At 47.3% G+C, this 25,890-nt stretch overlaps 1 protein-coding gene and 1 long non-coding RNA gene across 3 annotated transcripts in view; both read right to left on the bottom strand.

Moving 5' to 3' along the window:
- The window catches only part of LOC105196714 (FAD synthase), a 261,018-nt gene that overhangs the window by 30,367 nt on the left and 204,761 nt on the right, over positions 1-25,890 (bottom strand). For both annotated transcript variants that reach the window (XM_039448481.1, XM_039448480.1), the window contains exon 5: positions 25,694-25,835. In XM_039448481.1, coding sequence (XP_039304415.1) covers positions 25,694-25,835 — 142 coding nt within the window. The remainder of the gene's footprint in view (positions 1-25,693; positions 25,836-25,890) is intronic.
- Positions 21,393-23,244, bottom strand: LOC120357619. The gene is made up of 2 exons (XR_005574616.1): positions 22,701-23,244; positions 21,393-22,630 (listed from the first exon to the last, which is right to left on the bottom strand). It is a non-coding gene; the product is annotated as an uncharacterized LOC120357619 (long non-coding RNA).

The raw sequence follows: 25,890 nt of genomic DNA, 5'->3' as shown, positions 1-25,890 counted from the left end.
CTGGGTCTCGTCCTCGATAGCCATTGGACGTTTTAGCCACATTTTTTGCGATTGGCTCCTCGGGTGCGGGCGGTAGCCTCCAGTTTGAGGAGGCTCATGCCCAACCTCCGGGGGCTTAGGTTAGGGGAAGGGCTCGCCGCTTATATCTGGGGGTGGTACAATCCATCGTGATGTATAGTGCCCACGTATAGTACCCGGACATAATGGTCAACCGCCGTATCAAAACGGTCCTCTGGAGCGGAGGCTGGCCGTTCGAGTTGCACGGAGGTGCAAAACCACCTCCTACAATGCGGCGACCGTTGTAGCGGGGACGCTGCCGTGGGATCTCGCAGCGCGGCTATATGCGGACGCGTACACAGAGAGTATTGCGCGCCGGGAGAATCCCGCGGCAGCTTCCTGGACGCACGGCAGGAAATATGGCGGTTCCGTGCGAAAAGCCGGGAGTGAGAAAGGGGGGAGCACTTTGCCAACGTCAGGTGGGGCGCTCGCACTGTCGGAGCCATCCGCCCGGTTTTGGTTGACTGGGTGGAACGGCGACACTTCGGACCCCTTTCTTATAGATTAGTGCAAGTGCTCACTGGGCCCCCTCGATTTGAGCCACTTTGTCGTGATAAGGGGGCTTCCGCTTTCCTAGCGAAAAGCAGGTCTAAGAGCCCACCACATGTCACTTCACCGGAAGTGGCACGTTTTCGAGCAGGGTGCGCGTATCGAGGACGCGTCATTCTGAACTTTGGACGGAGAAACCTGGCTGCGCCACGGGCAAAGCGGTCATGGTTCGAAAGAACGGGCGCAAAGCCCTCCGATTAGAAACAGAGGTAGGAATAACCTCAAGCCGTCTCGCAAATGGGCAAAACTCGTATCTCTCCCCCCTGAAGAAATCACGAGAAGTGTTATTTCACCCGCCCGGGCGTGCGATTCCCCGGAAGGGCTGGCTGAAAGAGGAAAGACCCAAAGCGTAGCGCTCAAGTCCCGAATCTGAAGGCAATAGGCTGGTGCCACCGCGTTGGCACCCGGGTGTAGGACTCTTGGGTGTAGCGGCCTTGGCCGGTATTGCACTTGAACGGTCACCACCCCGCTAGATAACAAATTCCACAATGGGAGTACCGGGTAGGATTCCTGTCTTGCAAACCGTTGCAAGGCGAGTACTCAGAGACGGCGTTGGAATTCTCTGAGGCACGGGATAGGCGGGGGATGGATAGTGGAGAAGTCACTACCGGGGTGGTCCGAAGCCTAACATCCCACCAACAGGGATCTGCATTCCCCCTCGTATAAAAACTCGGATGCAGAGACACAGGTAGGTGCGGTGGATAGACGCTGAGGTCTTCCAAGATCAAAGGGAGTCGCTGATGTCACACACTGCAAACAAGTAACTTTCTCTGCCTGTATACATAATCGGACGCATATGGGGGTGGGGTAGGGAGGACTTAGCTTCCCGCGTGTTTTCGGGCAAGTAGAGGTAGATTGACGCAGTTCTCACACTGAAAGGGCTGTGAGTTTATGTGTCACACATCGGCTAGCAGGGGTTTGCCCCTACCTAGTTTAAAACTCGGAGGCAGAGGGCAGAAACACGGATAGAGGCGGTGGATAGACACGGTGACATACAAGTATCAAAAGCATGCCGCTGATGTTACACATCGCCACATAGGGTTCGATGCCTCCCCTGTATAAAATACGGAGGCAGAGAAACAAATAGTGGTGCTGGGTGAAGGAGGGACTGAAGTCCCAAACTCACGCAGCACCAACAGGGGCCTGCCAGTCCCCTGGAGAAAATATTGTCTGGTTGCAACGCGGTAGGTTAAGATAGCTTCGTTTCCGCGATGGAGACTCGGGTAAGCACTTTCTCGCAACTCGCTGCGAGGGAGATGACTCGGGTCGGCGGGAGTTCTCTCTGAGTCGCGGGTCAGGCGAGGAATGGAAGGTAGAGGGACATAGTTTCAAAGCTTGACATCTCACCAATAGTGGTTTGCATTCCCCCTCGTATAAAAACTCGGATGCAGGGACACAAGTAGGTAGAAGTGGATTGACGCGTTCCTCCCACGTGGGAACGTACGTGTTGCACATCGGTCAGCAGGGGTCTGCCTTCCCTTAGTTTAAAACACAAAAACAGGGACACGGGTAGAAGCGACGGGGTAACGTCTACCAAACAAGGTCACCGGTGTCACACATCGCAAACAGATATCGTCCTCTGCCTGTATAAAAACCGGTGGAAAAGAGGGGGACGGGAGGGTTGTTTCGCACGCGTGGAGGGAAAGTGATCACTTGTGATCAGTCTCTCTCCAAGACAGGAGTCTGCTTCATCCTGTATAAAATGCGGAAGCAGGGAAACGGGTAAGAAGAAGTGTGTGCCGTTGTACTCGTGGCGAGCGTTTCCGCTGCAAGTTCATGTGTCACAAATTGATCAGCAAGGGTCTGCCTTCCCCCTAGTCTAAAACTCGGAAGCAGGAACACGGGTAGGTGGAGGTGGATAGACAGTGTCTCCCACGGAAGAAAGTCGTGTGTTGCACACCGGTCAACAGAAGTCTGCCTTCCCCCTAGTATAAAACTTGGAGGCAGAGAAACGGGTAGGAGTGATGAATGGTGGAGGGATCCAGATTTTGAAACCATTCATCGGTAGAAGGGACTCGCCTTCCTCATTTGTCTGGCGATCGGGTCCAGGGTGCTACTCGCCAATGTCGAAAGCGTCTCTAAGATTTATAGCGTGCCCTGACCGGTGGTTGGAGTTACGCTATCGTCGTCGCACATGAAAGCTTGGATCGGCCTACCCCTTGCTGGATCGTGCTGACGATCTCAATCCTGCCCCAACCCGAGCTCGTGGTTTCCAGATAAACGAGGACGGGCGCACCCATCAGGGTGCATTTGAGTATGCACCCATCAAGGTGCATATTTATCTATTTTAGAAGGGTCGTGCGGTGGGGGCTTTAACTGCCAACACAGGTGTCCGTGTAGTGGGGTTTTGCTCTAATCCTACTATAAAACAATTGCAGAGCACACGCGTACGGTCTTCCCTGGCCAGAAGGAGGGTGCCGGAACCCTTCTTTTAGCGTAGATAGGGATCAACCGTCCTTAAGTTAAGTAGGGCGGCAGGATTAGCTGCCAAACAGAACGGCGGCGGGTGGTCTCGCTCATAAGATCGCCTGCCCCTTCTTTTTTTCAAGAAAAAGAGATTTTCTCCTTTCCTGAAGGAGTTGGTTGGGGCCTATCTTGGCGACCAGGTGGTTTCGTATCGGAACCGGGATGGCGGCACCATGCGCAAGGTGGTCAGCAGGGGGGTGCCACAGAGGTCGGTCTTAGGATCGCTCCTGTGGAATATCGGTTATGATTGAACACTCGATCACCACCTCCCTGCGGGGGTGTCGTTGGTGCTACGCTGACGACACCCTGGTCGTCATCTCCGAGGACACCTGGACTGAGGCGAGACGCGTGGCCAGAGAAGACATCAGACTTGTGCTGAGGAGAATACGCCTCCTGAGCCTTAAAGTGGCCCTCGAAAGAACCGAGGCTATCTAATTTGGGGGGCCTAACAAAAAGGGGCCACGCTTACAGTCTCTGGTTGTGGAGGGAACTCGAGTCAAAGTGAAGTCCCAAATGAAATATCTGGGACTGATCCTTGACTCAAAATGAGGTTTCCGGCCTTGTTTTGAAAAGCTGGCCATCAGGTTGGGCGATGCGGTTTCCAATTTTAGCCGCATTATGCCCAACCTGAGGGGCCCATGCAAGGAGGTCCGCTGCCTCTACATGGGGGTGGTGCGCTCAATCGCACTATATGGTGCGCCCGTATGGTGCGACGCCCTGGTGGCCTCCGCAAAAAACTGCAGGCTCCTGCACAGGGAACAGCGGAGAATGGCCATCAGGGTGGCGCGGGCGTACGGCACCATTCTATGGGAGGTGGTATGTGTGCTGGCCGGCTCGACCCCTTAAGTGTACGTAGCTCGGTCTCTGACCGAGGTCTACGAATGGAAAAAGGAGCTTACCCGTAGGGGCGAGCCGGTCACACATGATGGTGGCGGCCAAGCGCAATACGGCCCGCCGTAACGCAATCTTGCACTAGCAAGAGCGACTGCCCCACGCCAGAGCCGAACTAAGGATAATCGAGGCCTTCGGGCACGTCCTAGAAGAATGGGTTGGGAAGGAAAGTGGGGTCCTCTTCTTCCGCACGACGCAGGTGCTCTCCGGGCACGGTTGCTTCGGAGAGTATCTGCACGAGAAGACTGAGCGAGAGGCCTCCATTAAGTGCCACCACTGCCCAGAGGAGAGGGACACGGCGCAGCACACATTTGAGGTGTGCCCCGTGTGGGTCAACGAGCGCCGTGCCCTCACTGACAGGATAGGGGTGGCTTCTCCCTTCCTGCTATAGTGAGGAGAATGTTGGACGGGCCCAAGGGCTGGAATGCGGTGGCCTCCTTCTGCGTCAGTGTTATGAAAGAAAACGGAAGAATGACCCCTTGGCTCCGCCGGACAGGAAGCAAAGGGTGAAGAGAAGGAGAGATGTGTACCTACGACAACATCAATAGATCCCCCTCCTTCCCCCCAGGGAGAGGAAGTGAGGAAGAAGATGGTGAATCTGTCGCCCTCTCCCTTCCCTAACTTGGAGATCGCTGGCGTCCTGCCGGCGACAAATATGTTGCCGCCAGTGATAGCTCGCTGGCGTTCCCCCCCCCCCTTTCTTTAAGGAGGGAGAGAGCAACCGAGAAGGAACAGTGGGGAGGGGGGACACTCATAGCGCCGACTAGATCGGACAGAGGACCCTACCCTCTCCACTGTTGAGGAGGTACGCCTTGGGCGAAATCAGCGGCGGGGTAGTTGCCCGACTAACCCGTCTGGAGCTTGAAATGCGGGAGTGCAAACCTAGGGCAGAGCCCGTCGCACCTCCAGTCATTCGGATTCGGACGACCGGGGCTCGATTTCGGTCGAGTCTCAGTTGCTAACTCCGGAGGGGGTCCCTGCTCTCGAGGGGAAACCCATTTGAGTTAGGACTGATCGCGATGGATGCATAGATCGATCCCGTAGTCCGTCCATAACCCAGACGCCGGAAAAAGTTGGGTTTTAGTTGGTATGCCGGCCAAGTATAGGTTTGCAAGTCCCACATACCCCGCGTCCTGTCCTCACAAGCACAGGGACCCATGAAGCATGTTTCCCAATATAAAAAAAAGGTACTCACCGAGCATGACTGTTTTGGTAAATACCTACACAAAATATGCCGTGAACCCACCAGTGTGTGCCATCACTGTGGGACGCAGAGGGACACGGGGAACCATATTCTAATCGACTATCCAGCCTGTGAAGATGCCCACCAAGATTTCCTCTGTGCCCTAGAGATTAAAGAGGAGGAGTTCTCCCTGGAGAGCATGGTCTAGGTCAAGCTCGCCGAAGGGTGGGAAGAAACCTGGGACGCGGCGCTCTCTTTCTGCGAAGACGTCATCTTGCGGAAGGAAAGCGCGGAAAGAGAGAAGAAAAACAATCCTGAAGATCCAATTAGAAAAAGAAGGAAAGGGCGAAGAGATCGGGCGTACGCCTAGGCCCTGTAACCCTCCGAGCTCCGAAATGGGGAAATTCCCTATGGGTGCGCAGAGCTTTGCTTTATTGCTCTGCCGTCCTTCGCGGCTACCCAGGCTCCCTTCCCCCGGGGCTGCGGGGTTGCAGGGGGCAGTCGTGGGGTCAGCTGTCATGGGAACACCCATTGCACGCAACCCGCGCGGAGTGGGAACCATTGCGTGGTGGTCTCGCAACAGCCTTTGGGGGTAGTAATACCCCTTACAAGGAGGCTCTCTTCTCCCTTCTGGAGGAAGGGAGGGGGGCAGCGGCTCGGGAAACGCCTGTTGAAATGCATGCAATCTCGAAGCGCCCCCACATCACTTTGATAGAAGGACCACCATGGGGTTTTAGCGTGTAGGAGTCCGACATAACCGCCCCTCTCCATCCCGGGAGGGGGTATCCATGAGGATTTCTCCATGTTAAAATAAAACATGATTTAACATGGAGAGAGAGGCAAAGCAAATGGAAGATAAAGAAGGTAGCCAGAGCAAAGAAAACAAGGGAGCAAGAGTATTTGTAGAGAATAATAAAATAAAAAATGAAGGAGAATGGTGGTTTTGGGATGAGAAAAGGAAAACTCTGAGAGATAAAATGGGAAAGATAAAAGAAAATGGAGTGGTAAAAAATTCGGAGAAAGGGAAAAAAGAGTAAATGGAAAGAAGCAAGAAAAAGAGAGAATAATGGGGGAAGTAGGTTGATAGAGAGAGAATGAAGAAGATATTGCAGAGAGAAGGATAGAACGAAAAAGGAATGCTAGGGAAAAAAGAAGGCAAGGTAGGGAACAAGGTAAGAAGAAAATGCGGGTAAGGAAATTTTTAGAACGTGGCAAAAATTGGAAACAAGGATAAAGATTTCTGGAGGGGGATTGCGAAATGGGATGTGGTGGTATTAGCAGAGACGTGGATAAAGAAAAAAGGATGGGACAAAGTAAGAAAAAGATTACCAAGGGAATTTAATTGAAAAGTGCAACTGGCAAAAAAAAAAAGAAAAGCAAGGCAATGGGGGGAATGTTAATGGGAGTAAGGAAAGGGATTAGAGGAAATAGAGGAGAAGGAGGAAGAAATAGAAAAGATAATAACAACAAGGATAAGAATAAAAAAGGAGAGGTAGAGGATCATAGGGGTTTATGTCAATGGAGATTTGAAGAAGAAGTGATTAGGGACTGGATGAAGGAAAAGAGGAAGGGAATGAGGACAATAATTGGTAGGGACTTTAATGCAAGGACGAGGGAGATGGATGGGTGGTGGGAAAGGAGAGATAAGAGAGGGAAAAAGAAAGGGCAAAATATGAGAAAAAAAAAAGAGAGAAAGTCGAAATAAAAAAATAAACAGGAAAAGATGAGTGATGGTAGAAATATTGGAAAAGATAAATTGGTTTATATATAATGGGTGCGGTAAAAAAAATAGGGAGGAGATGTGGATGTACGCAGGGGCAAGAGGGAAGTCAGTACTAAACTACGAAATAGCAGATGGGGAAGTATGGAACAGAGTGTTAAGAGTGGAGGTAGTGGAGAATGTAAACTTGGACTACTTCCCAGTGGTAATCTCAATTAAAGAGGAGGGAAGAGTAAAAAAGAGAAGTCAAAAGGTAAGGAACTAGGAGTGGACAGAAATAGGGAAAGAGTTATTTAGGGAAAAAGTGGAGAGAATTTTGGAAGGAAAAAAGGAAAGAGAAAAGGAGACAAAAAGTGGGGTAAGAATTGGTGAAAAATAGAGTGAGGCATTTTGGACAAGTAAAGGAGTAAAATAAGAATGTCCACTGAGCCCTTCCTTATTTAACACCCTAACCGCGGACGTGGAGAAATATATGGGAAATAGGTGGAAGAGGTGAGGTTGAAAGAAAAAAGAATATACACGTTAACCTACGTGGATGGTGCTGATAGCCGAGGAAGAGGACGAAATGAGAGCAATGATAGGAAGATTTGAAAGATATAAAAAGAAAGGGATTAATAGTAAACACGGGAAAATCGTAGATGATGAGGTTTGAGAAAAAGGAAAGAAAGAAAAAGGTTAGTTAAAGATGGGAGGGGAAGGTGTTGGAGGAAATGAGAAAATTTAATTACCTAGGATACGTGTTCCAGAGAAATGGTAAGCAGGATAAGCAGATAAAGGATAGAGTGATAAGGGAAATAACAGTAATGGGATAAGTTTGGGGATAAAGAAGAGAAAATTTTAAGCGGACTGGGGGAAAAGGATATGGCTCTTCGATGCACTGGTCTGGACGGTGTTGGTGTACGGTGTAGAAATTTAAAGTTGGAAGGAGAGAAAAGTGGTTGAGAAGATACAGGAGAAATATTTGAAATGGGTTCTGGGGATACGTTGGAGAATACCTGGATATTTATTAAGGGGAGAATTGTTACTTGATAAACTGAGGACAAGGGCGGGAATTTGAGGACTTGAGGATTTGAGGAAAAATTAGTGCAGGAAAAAGAAAGTGAATTGACGAGAAGATGTAGGGAAGAAACAAAGGAGAGAACGCGGAAAGGAGAGAACGCGGAAAGGAGAGAACGCGGAAAGGAGAAAAGATGTCGGAAGAGAAAAAAGAAAAAAAAAGATTTCTTTGAGGATAGAGAAATAGAAGTGAAGAAAATGAAAGTGAAAAGGGGGGAGGAGGTGTTTGATTTTTGCAGAGGAGAAAGCTAAGGAGAAACAAAAAAAGGAAAGATATAGGGGGGAAAAAATAAAAGGATCAAAGGAGAATAAAGGATACAAGATTATTAAAAAAAAAAATATTTAAGAAATATCTAAGAACGGGATGGGTAGAAAATAGGTGGAAAAGAGTAGCTAAATATAAACTGGAGAAAGGAATGAAAGAGAGGAACTATTGGGCAAGTGAGGAAGACAGGAAATGCAAAATGTGTGGAATGGAGCAGGAATCGTGGGAACATGTATGAGAAAAAAGTAAAAGTTGGGAGGCAAAAAGGAGCTAGGAAGAAAAAGTGGAGAAAGTGCCAGAGGAGGATGGAGAGGAAGAGGAATGGTTGAGGAAGCTGGAAGAATTCAGAGAGGAAGATGGAATGAAAGAAAGAAAATAAGAGAACGGAAGGAAGAGCGAGAGAGGAAGGAGCGGAAGAAATCATGACAAAGAGTGTGAGTGAGAGGGAGAGTATAAAGAAAAGGGTGTGAAAGAGAGTGATTGGAAGAAGAATGGAAAAAGGAATAGGAAGGAGTGTGTGTGTGTGTGTGTGTGTGTGTGTGTGTGTGTTTGTGTTTGTGAGAGAGAGAGAGAGAGAGAGAGAGAGAAAGAAATCATCACTTATTACGCGCTTTGGAATTAAATCCCCTTAAGCGCATCATCAATTACATCTTTAAGATAGTCATGAAAGATCAAAAATCGCAAAAATATAGATACTAATATACAGTTACAATATAATCTGAAATTAAGAAAATATTTAAAAAATATTGAAAATTAGTAATTAATATAAGTAAAAATTAATATAAATATGGACTAGAATAATTAGTCAGTCGCTATATCAAGACCAATGTTTCGATTGATCGGGTTGAAGGTGAAGCAGATTTTGGCCTATCAACGGTTTGTTCTGAACAGGAAATCGTAAAGTCCAGATTCAAAGATGTCTAGCAATTTGGCACATCTAATGTCAGATGGAAGGCTGTTCCATAACTCGATGAAAACGCATCTAAAAGACCTCTTATATAACTTGGTTCTACAGTACAGCGCGATTAACATGTTACTCGCGGCCCTTGTGTTGCGGACTATCACGTCGCTTCTGCGAGTATAATCCTTGTAGATTGCAGGTTTTTTTGTAAGCATTATACGAAAGGTGAGGCTCCCTATTAAGTAACTTCTTCTGGAATGAGTCTTTAATCATCCTAATTTATCAAAATAAGGGGTGATATGTTCGTCTCTCCTTGCCTGGTAGATAAACTTAACACAAGCATTCAAGGCCCTCTGCAGCCTAAAGTTCTGCTCTTGAAAAATGTCCGTAAGAGCAACTAAACAGTAGTCCAGAATTAGAAAAGTTATCGTTCTTACCAACCTTTCCCTAAGGGAGATAGGCAAGAAATTTTTGCATAATTTGAATTGATGTAGCGAAGCGTATATTTTAGACGTTGTCCTCGTTGCCTGCTTCTCCCGCTTCACGATAAGTTGTTAAAAATAGTCAGTCCAAGATAATTGACTGAGTTCACAAATGGTATGTCGGAGTTCTTAACCCTTATGCAGAGAAACTTGTTTAAGGCAAGGTTATTTACGTATCTGGCTGTACCCACTATTATTGCTGTGGTTTTGGAAGGATTTAGTATAAGACAATTATAAGTGGCCCAGTCTGTGATGCTCCTGATATCTTCGTTGACTAAAGATATGCTGTCGTGCAAATATCGAGGCTTTGCGTAAAAGTAGATAAGCAGATCATTAGAACTATAATTGCAGTCTTTTAAAATGTCCCTGAAATCCAAGAGATAAAGAACGAACAGCAGAGGCTTCAGAACAGATCCCTGTTCTAGTACTCCCGAGGTGCTTCTGACCTCTGACAACCTACGCGTGATTGGATCTCTAACTGCTTGTTTCCTAAGAAAAAGATAGGCAAAAACCCAGCGTAATGAGGAACACGAAAAGCTTATATTCCTTAACTCTTCTATTAATATGCAATGGCAGATGTAGTCAAACGCCTTTGTGAAGTTGAAAAAGACGCACACTGTAACTTTTCTAGAATCCGCCGCCTGGCGGACATCGTCCAGAAATTTAATCAAGGCCGTTTGAGTGGATGAGCCCTTCAGATAAGCAGACTGAGTTGGATCCAAGATATCTTGTCTTTCTAGGTAGACTTTTATCTGATCTGCCACAATTTGTTCTAAGACCTTGGAGATGAAATACAAAATTAAGATCGGCCGGTAGTCCTTCTGCCCGCAGCTTTAGACCCTCGTGATGTTAGAGCCTTTAAGACGTGGCGACGCTCGATGTAGCTTCAATAGAATTTTGAATCGTCGTACGACTCTTCTCCCAGGTGAACATCATCAACTCTATGCTCCGTCGCTATTACGTGGTTAGTAAAAAATGCGTTTAAATCTTCCGTAGAAAAGAGTAGTCTCCTCTCTATTGCCTTAGATTTTATCAACCCGAAATGTTTTAGCCTCTTCCACACAGTATCGGACCCCTCAAGCTCGCAGAAGGTCGCTTGATAGTAGTTTTGCTTAGTGGTGCGTACCTGATTTCTTAGCTTCTTGAAAAAGTCGTAATCCTTAGACGGGGTTCCTCCTCTATCTTCTCCGATTCCTGTTCCTCTCCGCCATAAACCTTCTGATCTTGTTAGTGATCCCCGGCAAAGGCAGGTACCTTGGAATAATTTCTTTTAGCGGAGCATGCTTGTCGAAGCATCCAGTGACGTAGTTGTTGAACATCCTGACCTTTATGTAAAAATCACACTCACGATACAGAGCTTCCCAGTCACACGTGCTAAGATCGTCCAGGAAAGTGTCTTTATCAAAGGAACGAAAATCTCGCGCTGAGATGCACGTTTTGCAATAGCGATCAACTTTAATCCTGTACATTATTTCAATCAGCTGATGTGCGGAGAAAAACGTGACATCGCGTTGACTCCTCGTCACAAGTTTTTCACCATCGTCGATGATACATAGATCCAGCCACGTGAAAGAAGAACGAGTGTGGTGTGTTGGCTCAAAAGGCACCAGGAATAGATTAGATGTGTTCACAAAAGACTTAATCTGCTCAGAGTCGAACGTCTGAGAGCACAAGTCGGCATTAAAATCATTGAAGATGATGGAGTGATTATATAATGCAGAAACAACTGTGAAGACGTTCAGGAAATCCGCCAGATACCCACAGTGTAAAGGCCTGTACACCACGCCGAGAAGAACCTTTGACCTTCCGTCCGGAATCACCTCCGCGAGAATGTACTCCGGTTTGTGATTATAAACATTATTTGAATGTTGTAGCAGTCGGACCCACAAGTGCTCGCGCACGAAGAGAGCCACACCTCCCCTCTGCTTCCCGAACCGATCACATCTGAGCGGATAATAGCCCTGCAGAGATATCATTTAATCCAAAATAGCTGGTTTGAGCCAAGTTTCTCTAAGGCAGATAATATGATACTTAGAGTTAACAAAGTTGACTCGGAATTCGTCTATATGCGCAAGCAGCAATTGGCAGTTAACATGACATAATTGATTGTAATCCGTCTCTTTACTATTCATAATCTATGTTTTTTATACGATCGGCGACTCTCCTTTGCAAGATGGGGCAGTATCTGCTATCCAACGCTGAGTGAGATCGCCCCTCGTGAGGCAGCCATCGCATGCAGTTGCCACAAACCGGATCCCTCTCTCTCGTGACACAATCCCTGGTTTCGTGTCCCTCAGCACAGTGACCGCAGCAAGGTGGAAACTTACATGTCTTGGCGAAGTGACCAATGCCAAGCATCTATAGCACTGTAAAACCTTTACGTAGTCAGCAATTTTGCAAACAAAATAATTTACAAAAATTAATTCCTCCTTCAGTAATTCGGCGCGGATAGCAGGTGATACCTTTATGACACAGCTGGTGAATTTTCGATTCTCTCTTGGAGGGAAAATATAAATAACCCTGATGTCCGGGAAAGTAACATTCTTCAAATTCAGAATTCTGTGCAATATAAGCCTAAGATTAATTTTGGTTTTCTGCTCTAGCCTAAGACCGACTCTGTCCAAAACCTGCGATTGCCTCAATTTAGCCAGATCCACGGAATGGGTCTCGATACAAATGCCGTTTTTCCTAACTGACGATATCCGACATATTTTTAGGTCATACTCGGAGGGCTTTAACGATTTTTCCAAGACACTCCTGGTTTCGCAAGAAGTCGCAAGGCCAGACTCGTCCGTGAAAGTGACTATAAGATTAGTGGTCTTTGGAATGTCTAGAACAGGATCTCGGGCCACGCAGATCGTCGGTTGCGCCAAGCAAGCGGACGCATAAGTTTTCGCGCCTGTATTAGCAGACGTACTCGGCGCACAGGTCGCCCCGACCGTCCAGTCGGCATGTTCCATTTGCGTCCGCAAAAAATCAAACGCATTAATGACTGCTTTATCTATAGGAGTTTTAAGTTCCTCAGATAATGGAGGAGCAGATGTTCTTTCAAAACACTTAAATAAGCCGATGACAGCTCGAGAAATGCGTCCTTGCAGACACGAAAAGCGAACTCTATCTGCCTCCGCCTCTCCAGGAACTCCTTGCTGCTTAACAAAATTTTTGCTACTTTGTCGCTGTGTCTGTTCACAGTCTGACGTAGAGCGAGGATTTGAGACGCTTGTCGAACTCGGTGCGAGAGACACGTTCGTTAGTGAGATCCGTTTTCGAAGTCCTTTGTTCTTGTTTTCGTCGTCAGAGAAAGAAAGAGAGAGAGAGAGAAAGAGAGAGAGAGAGATGCCGATGTTACCCAAAATGGCACAAAATTTTAAGTATATAGAGATGAAATGCAATGGAAATTCAAAATTGCGAGGTCCCAGAAGCGGAGGTTTCGGCAAGGCTTCCAAGTCCGAGACGGTAGTCAGGCGGCAGTCAGGTGGTGGGGATGAAAGCCATGGCTCACGCCGTTCGCGTTCGGCGTTTCGGCCAATCTTGATTAATCGACTTGCTCAGCAAGTCTCGCTGTCGATAGGCGGGTAACTGCATTTTACTACATTAAAATATTTCATATAAAAAATATTTTAATGTAGTAAAATGCGATTACTCGCCTATCAACACAACAAATTTAATATCTATAAAATAAAATAAATATATTTAAGAAAGCAAATGTATTAAACATATCAATTAAATAAATATATTAATAAAGCTAATATATTAAATAAATATCATTTTTAATAATAAATGTAAGTTTGTAACGTGACGCCTTTCCGCCGCCGAACGCAACGCGTAAGAGCAATCACGCGCGCGCGTTCAGCTAAGCATGCCGCGATCACGCGCTACCATGCGTGCCGCGCGCCGCGCTCGGCAAGCGTCCCTACTCCGGCCGGCCCCACCACGCGCGCTGACTAGTACATACGACCGCGCGGACTGCTATATAAGCCGGCAGCGAGCAGCCGAGATCAGATCACTCCGAGCCACCGATCTCAAACCTACTCCGCTCCTGCGCCGGGTATTCTCGACGCCTTAGCTTGGGCATTCTCAAGCACTTCCCCGGAACGGGCATTCTCGTTCTAACTTTCTCGCGACGGGAATACTCGTCGGTCCTGACGGCTGGGAATACTCGGCCAATCCCATCCTCCGTTCCGCGACGGGAATACTCGTCATTTCCGCGGCTGGGTATTCTCGGCCAACAGGAACCGTCCGTCCCGCAATTCCGTTCTCGGGGATTCTCGAGACCCGCACCACCGTCGGGGATGCCCGACACCGTTCTAAGGCTCATTCCGCAAACCTGTTCCCTACGGGGTGACAACACTCCGCAGGGAGAGACCGCTTAAGTCTCTACCGTCGACCGCACTCGCGTATCGCTGAACCGTTCGCTGCACCGAGTACTACCGATTTCGCGTATCGCGACCGACCGCCGCGCGGGCCAATAACGGCCCGTTTAACTGTACGATAAGTTAGCCGCTTCGCGGCCCTCCGATCATTACTTCCGAGCGCTTGGGCGCACAATTCCTGTCCGTTCGTTCCGGAGCTCCTGGAATCCGCTCCGTTTAAATAGTAAGTACGCCGCGAATACATCGTGACCGTTCTCTTAGTTTCACGCGGGCCGACGACCGCGCAATTAAGCACTCCCGTGCCGTACTACTAATCGCGGAGTTCCTAAGATACGTACTCCTAAGTGTTTTAGATATTAAGTGTACCGCGAATATATTGTGACCGATCTCTTGATGTCACGCGGGTCGACGACCGCGCAATTAAGTGCCGCAATACTATTCGAGTAGTTCAGTATTACCCGATAACACTATCGGATCTGTATCATTTCATTTTTGTACTAAAGCATAGCCAAATATATTTAACCTCTTTCGTTTTCACTACCAAACCACGGCGTTATCATTGAATACGAACCCGGACACCCGGCGAGCACATCCGAGCATCCTATCCTGAACCTAAAATCCCGTAACCGACTCCGAGACAGTACCAGCGTTACATGGCGCCCGAACAGGGACCGTTTTTCCGATGACCGTTTGTTTCCGTGTGTGGGTTTTTTTTTTCTCGATAGACCGTGACCGTTCCTACCGATAGACCGGGTTTCTTTTTTTGTTTTGTCCGATAAACGGTGACCGTATTAAACCGAAAAGAGAAGGAAAACAAGCCGTGACCGTATCCACGAATCAATGTCGCTGACCAATTGGGTAACCAGCTTACGGAGAGAACAGCTCGAGGTTTTGGCCCGAACCTACCAAATCGAGACCAACGGTACGGTAGACGAAATCCGCCACCGAGTGATTCAACATTTCCTCACGATGCCCGGACAGGTCGAACCGCCGAACGAATCCGAAGTCGGGGCCGCGAACCCCTTTTTATCAGGGATCACGACCGACAACATGCACGCCAAAACCATGAACCAAATCCGCAAGTGGGGCTGTCACTTTGACGGACGCGACCCGTTGTCATTTCTCGAGCGTGTAACCGAGCTCCAACAAGAATACCTCTTTAGTGATGCACAAATGAAGGCCGGACTTCCCGAACTCCTGCGAGGCGACGCACTCGCCTGGTATAGGAACGAAAAGGAGACTTGGGAAACATGGCAAGACTTCCTGAGTGCCGTACGTCGCCATTACTGCCTCGCCGATATCAGGCTAAACTAACCAGGGAGATTCAAGAGCGACGCCAGCAAACGAAGGAACCCTACGCCCAATACGCAACGGCGATGTTAACCATGATGCGTCGCGCCGGAGGCTTCACCCAGGCCGAAAAAGTGGATCGCCTCTACGAAAATCTGCGCGCCGAGTATAAACTCTATGTGCGACTAGACGAGACCACCGACCTGACCAGCCTAGCCGAACAAGCGGCAGAGTACGAGGAAATTATAAAAGCACAAGAGGCTGAAGATAGGGCCGATAAACGAAAAGTTAGTGCCGCCGCCACCGACGCACCGTACGACCGCGCCTATGCTTGCTGGCGATGCAAGCAACGAGGCCACAACCGCTTCAACTGCCGAAGACCGCCAAAAAAATTCTGCTCCCAGTGTGGGAAGGATGGTGTGCTAACCAAAGACTGCCATCCGAGGCCGGGAAACGCCGCAGGGGCCGGGACAGGCGATTCCGACACCCGGGCCGCATCCAGCTAAAATACCAGCCATGACCGCACCTACGGGTCCGAATGGGATCCCACCGCATCTCCGCGCTACTAGACACCGGATCCGAGATCTCCATGATCAACGCAGACACCGCAGAGCTAATCCAACCGATGAGGATCCGGCCAGTGACGCAAGAAGAAACCATTAGCCTGGCAGACGGTACCGCTGCCACCACTCTCGGACGGGTCAACATCTCGATACAAGTCGCAGGGCGGCGGCTACGCCACCGTTTTCATATCCTGCCGACGCTGGAAAGCCCGATGCTAATTGGCACCGACTTGTGGGCCCGACTAGGAATAATGATTCCCCCTCCAGCCACTATCACGCCCGGTGAGACTCCCACACGACCCGCGTACACGATCGCTACCGGCATTGTCTACCGCACCCCGCAGGAGGAACGGGAACTCCGAGCCTTCCTCGACTCAGAGCTTTCAAAGTTTGACACCGTGCGGGGACCGACCGACCGAGCCACTCACGTGATCCGCGTAAAAACCGATACACCGATCAAGCAACGATACCGACCGCGTAACCCAGCAATGCAGCAAATTATTGACGACGAGGTACGAGCCATGGAAGCAGCCGGCGTTATCGAACCGTCCACCAGCGCGTGGAGCTCCCCCGTCGTTATAGTGAGGAAAAAGGACGGCAAGCCGCGTTTCTGTATAGACTTCCGCAAGGTAAACGAGGTCACGGAACGCAACGCGTATCCCTTGCCTAACATTACCGCCACCCTGAACAAACTACGGGGTGCCCAGTTCTTATCGACCCTCGACCTCCAACAGGGATATTGGCAAGTGCCTCTGTCGCCCGAGAGCCGACCCGTAACCGCGTTCACCGTACCGGGCTGGGGACTCATGCAATTCACGGTCATGCCGTTTGGGCTGCATTCCCGGCCACCTTCCAGCGGCTGCTCGATATCGTATTGGGTCCGGAGCTAGAACCAAACGTGTTTGCTTACCTCGACGACATAATCATCGTAAGCGCGACCTTTTCCGAACACTTGCAACACCTAGCGGAAGTATTCCGACGCCTACGGGAGGCCCGACTGAAACTCAACCCTGAGAAGTGTCGATTCTGCATGAACAACCTGAAGTACTTGGGACATGTGGTCGACCGACAAGGAATTCGGACGGATCCCGACAAGATACGCGCCGTGGCGCAGTGGCCAGCACCCACAAACGTCCGACAGGTGCGTCAATTCATCGGCCTGGCATCGTGGTACCGACGGTTCACACCCGATTTCGCAACCATCGCCGCGCCTCTCACCCACCTGACCCGCAAAAACGCCGCCTGGCGGTGGGGGGAGAACGAGGAGACCGCTTTCCGTACCCTGAAACACTCCCTCACCTCATCCCTCACGCTCGCCTGCCCGGACTTTTCACGCAGGTTCTTCCTGCAGACCGACGCGAGTACCGACGGACTCGGCGCAGTATTATCACAATACTTTGAGGAGGGCGAACGCGTAATCGCCTATGCTAGTCGATCCCTTAATAAAGCCGAAAAGAATTACAGTGCGACCGAGCTCGAGTGCCTGGCCGTCGTGTGGGGGATCCGACACATGCGTGGCTATCTGGAGGGCTATGAGTTCACCGTGGTCACCGACCACCAGGCTCTCCAGTGGCTGCGCCGCCTCGACTCCCCCGCGGGACGCCTCGGACGATGGGCACTCGAGCTACAACAATTTAAGTTCGACGTCAAATACCGCAAGGGTCGACTAAACAAAGTAGCCGACGCCCTCTCGCGTCTACCAGCGGTGGGTAGCGCCCGCCGACCCGTCCGATGCACCTGGTACAGACGCCAGGTGCGCCGCGTGCGAGACCACCCCACGGATTTCCCAGAATATGAAATCCGACAGGGGAAGCTATTCCGGCACATCCTGCATTCCACTAATTTCCGCGAGGAACCGGCGGACGAACAGTGGAAGATGTGCATACCGAGGGAGGACCGGGCCACCATCTTGCACCAGGTGCACGACGTACCCGCGGCTGGACACCTGGGCATAGCGAAAACTATCGCACGAACCGCCAGGAAATACTACTGGCCCCGAATGTTTGCCGACGTGGCCCGCTATGTACGCTCATGCCCCAGTTGTTTGGCGCATAAGAGCTCGCAGGACCGACCAGCCGGCACTCTTCACACCACCCACGTGGAAACTCCATGGGAACAGGTAACCATCGACCTGGTGGGACCACTACCACGGTCACCACGCGGACACACGTGGTTGCTTGTGATGCAGGACCGGTTCACAAAATGGGTGGAACTTAGTCCGCTGCGCCGCGCCACCGCCCCGGCAATAGCCCAGCACCTGCTAGACAAAATTGTCTACCGCCACGGATGCCCCGCAACCATAATCTCCGATAATGGCCGGCAATTCATCTCGGGACAGATGAAAAAACTGTGCCAGGACTTTAGGATCCAGCACCGCACTACACCCGCCTACGCTCCCCATTGTAACCCAGTGGAGCGCACCAACAGAACCATCAAGACCATGGTATCGCAATTTGTCGGGCAAAACCACCGGGACTGGGACCAACACCCCGCCTTACAATTCGTCTATAACACGGCACAGCACGAGGCCACCGGGTATAGCCCAGCCTACCTCAACAACGGGCGAGAATTGTCAGAGCCCCGCGAGCATCCTCGCCAGAATACACATGCCACCGCACCGGACACCACGCACCGCCAGCTAAAGGACGCTTACGAGCTAGTACGGACCAATCTAGCCCGTGCGTTCAACCGACAGGAGAGGTACTACAACCTCCGACGCCGTGCCTGGAAACCGACGATTGGAGACCTCGTATGGAAGCGCGAACACCTATTATCCAGAAAAGAAGACGCATTCAACGCGAAGTTAGCGCCAAAGTACAAGGGGCACAATGGAAGTGCGAAAAATTCTCTCTCCCGTAATTGTGGACCTGAGAAACGCAACCGGCAAATGGCACCGTGGGATACATGTGCAGGACCTGAAGCCGGACCGAAACCACCAGGAAACCGATCCCACCAATCAGGGAGAGGAGAGCAGTACCGAATACACCGAAGACACCGACCCGGAAGGGGAAAGCGATTCCGAACGCACCGAGACAGTCGATAACGAGGGGGACCAAGCCGACCCCACCGATTCCGAGCAGGAGTATCCTATATAGTGGCCAAAGTTCGCCACTTCCGAAAGGGGGAGGTGGTGTAACGTTACGCCTTTCCGCCGACGAACGCAACGCGTAAGAGCAAACACGCGCGCGCGTTCAGCTAAGCATGCCGCGATCACGCGCTACCATGCGTGGCCGCGCTCGGCAAGCGTCCCTACTCCGGCCGGCCCCACCACGCGCGCTGACTAGTACATACGACCGCGCGGACTGCTATATAAGCCGGCAGCGAGCAGCCGAGATCAGATCACTCCGAGCCACCGATCTCAAACCTACTCCGCTCTTGCGCCGGGTATTCTCGACGCTCCTTAGCTTGGGCATTCTCAAGCACTTCCCCGGAACGGGCATTCTCGTTCTAACTTTCTCGCGACGGGAATACTCGTCGGTCCTAACGGCTGCGAATACTCGGCCAATCCCATCCTCCGTTCCGCGACGGGAATACTCGTCGTTTCCGCGGCTGGGTATTCTCGGCCAACAGGAACCGTCCGTCCCGCAATTCCGTTCTCGGGGATTCTCGAGACCCGCACCACCGTCGGGGATGCCCGACACCGTTCTAAGGCTCATTCCGCAAACCTGTTTCCTACGGGGTGACAACACTCCGCAGGGAGAGACCGCTTAGGTCTCTACCGTCGACCGCACTCGCGTATCGCGGAACCGTTCGCTGCACCGAGTACTACCGATTCCGCGTATCGCGACCGACCGCCGCGCGGGCCAATAACGGCCCGTTTAACTGTACGATAAGTTAGCCGCTTCGCGGCCCTCCGATCATTACTTCCGAGCGCTTGGGCGCACAATTCCTGTCCGTTCGTTCCGGAGCTCTTGGAATCCGCTCCGTTTAAATAGTAAGTACGCCGCGAATACATCGTGACCGTTCTCTTAGTTTCACGCGGGCCGACGACCGCGCAATTAAGCACTCCCGCCGTACTACTAATCGCGGAGTTCCTAAGATACGTATTCCTAAGTGTTTTAGATATTAAGTGTACCGCGAATATATTGTGACCGATCTCTTGATGTCACGCGGGCCGACGACCGCGCAATTAAGTGCCGCAATACTATTCGAGTAGTTCAGTATTACCCGATAACACTATCGGATCTGTATCATTTCATTTTTGTACTAAAGCATAGCCAAATATATTTAACCTCTTTCGTTTTCACTACCAAACCACGGCGTTATCATTGAATACGAACCCGGACACCCGGCGAGCACATCCGAGCATCCTATCCTGAACCTAAAATCCCGTAACCGACTCCGAGACAGTACCAGCGTTACAAGTTTAATAAGTAAACATATTATGATATAAAATAAATAAATAAATATATACTAGGTAAAAAATTATTTATGCAAGAATTTCTCATATGAAATATTTTAATGTAGTAAAATGTGTTTACCCGCCAGCGAAACTCGCTGAGCGATTAATCGGGACTGGCCGAAACGCCGAGCGCGAACGGCGTGAGCCATGGCTTTCATCCCCACCACCTGACTGTCGCCTGACTACCGTCTCGGACTTGGAAGTTCTAGGTCCCGGGCGTGTGTGCGTGTATAGGTTTAAAGTAAAATTAAGTTAGTTGTAAGATAGTTATTAGATAGAATTAAGTTAGACTTATTAAATAGAATTAAGTTATAATTGTTGTAAACAAGATTTGTAGCCCTAAGAGGAACAAATAAATTTTTATCTATCTAGAGCAATAACATCTGTTCTTAAAATACTCACAGTCTTATATATTTTTTTATGTTGCTTTGATCGCACAGCATTGCATTTTGCTTGATCCATATTTTTGTTAGTCGACATTACGGCTTTTGGACATTTCACCGCAATATATCCAAATTCATTAAAAGAGTAGTACTTCTGCTCTGTTTGGTAAAAATGCATATTAGGAGAGCAGCCTCTGATCTTGATCTTGATATTTGTTATCAAAAAAAGGACAACTTTTCTTTATAAATTAATTGTGCAATTTTCGAGATATACTTGGTGAAAGAAAAAACAATTCTTCTTCAGTATTTCAGAAAATATTCATTATACAAAAAAAGTGTCAAACAAGAAATAAAGCTTGCAATAAGCTTTATAAAAAAAGTACATACATATTTTAAATAACTTCAATACTTTAGGAAAGCCCCTTTCCCGCTCACACATTCTCTGTACCACATGGGTTTTTTAATTTCTCAATTTCTCAATATTTTCCTATTTATAGACTTTCCACGTTTGTACTAAATGATCACACAAAGCAAGATCTACTCCAACCCTTCCTCCTGCCTTGAGAATGAAATAAGTACACACACACATGCGCGCGCGCGCGCGCGCACATAAGGGGAGGAGGGAGGTGCATGCCATAATGTATACTTTTACCATTCAACGCCTGATCGGCAGTTTTCTTCTTAAAACCTAGTTGCGTCTGCTGCTTTAGTTTACTCCAATTGCTTGGCTGAATTCCGTATTTAAAACCGTTGTTGTAGCTCTTTGATTGTCGTAGTACCGTATAAAATGAATTTGTAAGATTCCTTGTTATTTACTCCGATTATATACTCGATTTTTGCTTCTAACTCGATGTCTGCATGATTCGCTATTTTTAGCATGTGATAAATGTACTCTTGGTAAGTCTCGTCAGTTTTCTTCTTAAGCGCTTAATTCTTTATGTACCTCTCTGCTGTTTATCATCTTGCCGAAGCTTTCCGTGAGAGCTTCAAGTCTCTCTTTGCACATGACACTCAAAATTTGTGAATAGCTTCGCAGATACTCGTAATTATCTCTTTGCATATATCACACTCTGTTCATCTGTCCATATACACATGTTTGCCGTCTCTTCAAACAGTATCAGCCATTGACGCACATTTTGTGTTCCATCGCCGCTATAAGTTTCCAACGATTTTTCAACATCCTTAAAGGTTAACGTCAAATATCCTGCGCGTATCTTTCGTTTCTGTTGCACCTCGAAAACCTGATACTCGTTTCGAGAATCCGCTATTGTTTGTTTTTCTTTAATACTAACGTGATTGCCTGCCATTGTCGCCATTAATCTGTTTTCAATCATTTTGTTTATCATTTCGTTGTCGTCACTGGTCTCATCCGCGTCACTTGCATTGTCCTGCAGAGCAACGCGTAATCTTTCGCAAATCTGGACATGAGCTTAAACCCGGACACTGATAATCCAAAACTAGTTAACTGTTTTTTCAACTCTGTTTTTGACAACGTATCTACATTTACCTCTTTCTGTTTATGACCCGCTGTGTGCGTCTTCTCCGCTATCTTCACAGGCGCCGTCATCGTTACTGCTTTTTGCTTTGCAAAGTCTCCCTCAAAGCACCGCCTTTCTGTCCATTGTTGGCAGTCCTAACTGCTCAGTTCCAATGTTGTTAGATCGTCCGCCATTATGTCTATGATTGTCTTTGTTAAGCGCTCGCCGTACGCTTTTTCTTGTTACAGGACACTTTTCGTCCTTGCTGCTTCGCCTTCTTCTTCGATGCGCGATCATCGTTCTGTCTATCTTTTTGCACACACGTGTCTTTTAGTCGTGATTCCAGACGAACTCCCAATTTGTGGAATCGCAGAGGTTAATTTATGTGTCAAAAAGATCTTAAAAGGAAATCGTGATCAAAACTCACATTGCGGAAGAATACTCGTTAATTAATAGCGTCAGCTAGCAACAAACTACAAAAAGCTCGCGCGCGGATTAAGATTGATTCCTCGCGCGTTGCAGTCAATTGAAGATCAGTTCGAATCATCCCCATACAAGGATGCTGAAAATGCTAGTCACAAAAATACATTACTAATTTACAAATTAGGCAAAAATGAAAGAAAACTAAAGAAAACCCTCACCTTAAGACAGATGGTCTTGTATTGTTACGTACAGTGTCGTTACGTTTAGTATGGATTTTCTTAATTATCACACTTTGCTTTTTCTATTTCCAAAGATACTTTATTCCTGAACTTGTTTCTTTCGGCATCAAACCAATACACCACGTCCTGCTTTTCGACTTTCGCCGCTCACACATAAGATCGTTACCCGTTCTATGCTCTCTACACATATTGATCGTAATGGGCTGGACACCTATTGATCGATTCAAATTGTGCCGCGACAAGTATGTATATATAAAATACTTATAAAATTAAATGCAGAAATATGAAATCAGAAATGTCAATTTATGTTAATAAATAGAAGTACCTGTCTACCTAAGTACATGCAAGATACATGCAAGTACATTTAAAGTACTTGTACTTAAGTATATGATTTTCCTGAATACCTTGATACTGATAATCCCTGATAGCCATGCATGTTTTGCAAAATCAGGCAACTTAATGCTGAGCATGAATTTTTTACTAGTTGCTGTGTATTTGATGAAAACGTAACGCATAGTCCTACATATTCAACAACATGAGAGCAGATTTGAGACATTTTATATCAGCAGATTCAAAGCAAACGGAGAGCAACTGTTGCTTATTCTGTTGCCAACAAAATGACTTCTATTCGTGGAAAACATTTTGCTTTATCAATCATTTTCAACAACATAAGAGCAACGTGATGACAATAAAAAAAGATAATGATGCTGTGCTTTTGTCATGTATTTGTTAAAAACATTAAATATATTAATTACTATCTTGTAGGCAAATAAAATGTCGAAAATGATTTGTGTGTGTGTGCGCGCGTGTGCGTATGTGATTGTGTGTTTGCGCGAGCGTGTGTAATGTAATAAATAAACAGGAGTAAATTAATTATTTACTTGGCTATTAGATCGGATTGAAATGGATTTAACAAGTGAGTGCTGGCGTTACCGCTAGGCGGCCATGCCGCGGGAGATTTTCTTGTGAGTCGAGTGCAGCCACAGGCGTTATATCTAGGGACCACCGCGGCGGACACCTCAGCTCATACTTCCGTAAGCTTTTAGGACTTTCTTGTTGTAAGCTTAAGACGAATACTCGCTCTCATTTTTTTCAAACGGGACGTGTATGTGGAACATTGGTCAACATACAATTTTATATTTTTATATGTAAATAACGATTTGTATTGTTATTTAACCTTGTACATAAATTAAATGTTTAATTTAAATTTAATTCTTTTTAACGAAAAGGATCCAAGAAATACTTTTTTTGTAAACTAAACATTTATTACGTTTACATTAATGTATTCTGTTTTAATAAATCTATCTGGATTTCGATCTTATTTTCAATCGGTCTTAATACTGTATTTTTGGTGCAGAATGTTGTTGGCAACTTGCTCTCATGTTGCTCTTTATGTATAGTGATAAACCGTTGACAGCAAATACGCAGCATATTGACAGCAAAACGTACTGAATTCATATGATGTCAAACCATAGGCAAATGAGACATACACCTTGTTCTAAATTTACTGAAAACTAATGCCCTTTGTTTTCGGCAACATTACAGCAACAACACAGACAGGTGGCTATCAGGGATGTTTCTTGCACAACACTGGATAAGTATAATTTTGGAAATTGAAACTCAAAGCAATTGTAAAAATTTTATTTTTAATTTGGAAGTAGTATTGCACGGTTTAATATTTGTTAAGTTACAAAACGAGAGAAGAATCATCTCTGGGAACTTATGCTCAAAATTGATCGAAGAGAGAAAAACCAATATTAATTGAAATTTCATTATTGACAGAAGTTTTTTTAATAGAACTACTTCATCCGTGATTGTTCGAACACTGGTTTTCCGTGAGACTATATCCAATTGCCGAATAAAAGCTTGGGGAATGCTAAAGTTGAATCAGGGGAAGTAAATATCTCCTTCTTCCCTTTCTTCAAAAATTTCGCAAAAGATACGTCTAAGAAGGAAGATGATTTTTTCAAGACAGCAACTTACAGACAACTTGGATTATAAACTCGATGAAGAACAAGAAGCCACCCAGAAACCTAAAGTCTACAGAGAGAAGTAGTATATTAGTTTACAAGAGCTTGAAATTGTCGGGACAATCTTGAAGAGAGAGAGTGTTGTGCTCGTACATTCATGTCACTCGGTTGTTGTACGGCTAGCGTACAAAATCGGGCCTAAGCCCCATTGTCGTCGGAAAAAGGTAAGGACCTGCAAGAAGGTAGGCCTGAAAGAATGAGTCCGTTGAGTATGAATGAGTGTATTTTAGATGTATCCGGTGACGCTCACGAGCAAAAGCTCGTGTTACAGTCATAATATCTCGTGTGATATAAATATGTGTAACTGCTATATCCGTGTGATTGCTTCGTATTGCTAATGGACGTGTGTGCTTCTTGTCGAAGCTTAATTAACTTTCCGACGCTTGATTGTCAAGCGTCGTTTTTTATACTGAGTGATTGTGCTAAGCTGTTGCTTGGCGCAATTACTTCCGCATGGTCAGCGTTTTTGCAGTCATTGCCCATTAGGTTTTCGGGTTTTCCAGTTTTTGGGTTTGCCTCGTGTTTCAAAAGTGCTTGCAGACTAATTTTAATTCCGAGACATGGTAACTGACCCGGGTTGCCAAGTACCATGTTAGAGATAAGCTATAGCACAGTATTTGAGCAATCTGAATTTAGCTTCTGGGATGAAGTAATTGAAAAACGGGAGATGAGAATTTTTTCTGTCAAACGTTCGTCATGGGGATTTGGAAACAAACCGTCGATCCATTCGGATAAGTTGCGTCCTATGATCGTATGTTTGCGTTCAATGTATTCTTTTTAGTGATTAAAGTATTCCTTTCTGTTCTCAGAAGAGTGTTCTTTTCTTTCTGCGCAGGAGTGCATGAATGAGTGTGACACAAAAACACAGAGTTGTTCCACGAGAGTAACGATATATTCTCAATACACCTTTTCTTAACAATTTAACAGTTGTAGAGTTCTTACCTCTTGAAAGGAATCATCAGTTATATATAAGCACAATAAGGGTGAAATATTACGCAATTTTGCGACCGTAGCAGCTAAATGCAAGACTACTGTACAATCCTTGCCTCCATTGAAACTAATAAAAACTTCATTCGGATTATATCTATAAAAACATAGAAATATATTTTTTAGATATAGATATGCATGGTGCTCAAAAA

Source organism: Solenopsis invicta, chromosome 4 (assembly GCF_016802725.1).
Source record: "Solenopsis invicta isolate M01_SB chromosome 4, UNIL_Sinv_3.0, whole genome shotgun sequence".
Taxonomy (NCBI): domain Eukaryota; kingdom Metazoa; phylum Arthropoda; class Insecta; order Hymenoptera; family Formicidae; genus Solenopsis; species Solenopsis invicta.
Note: the sequence above shows the minus strand (reverse complement) of the source record. Positions and strands in the feature narration are given on the sequence as shown.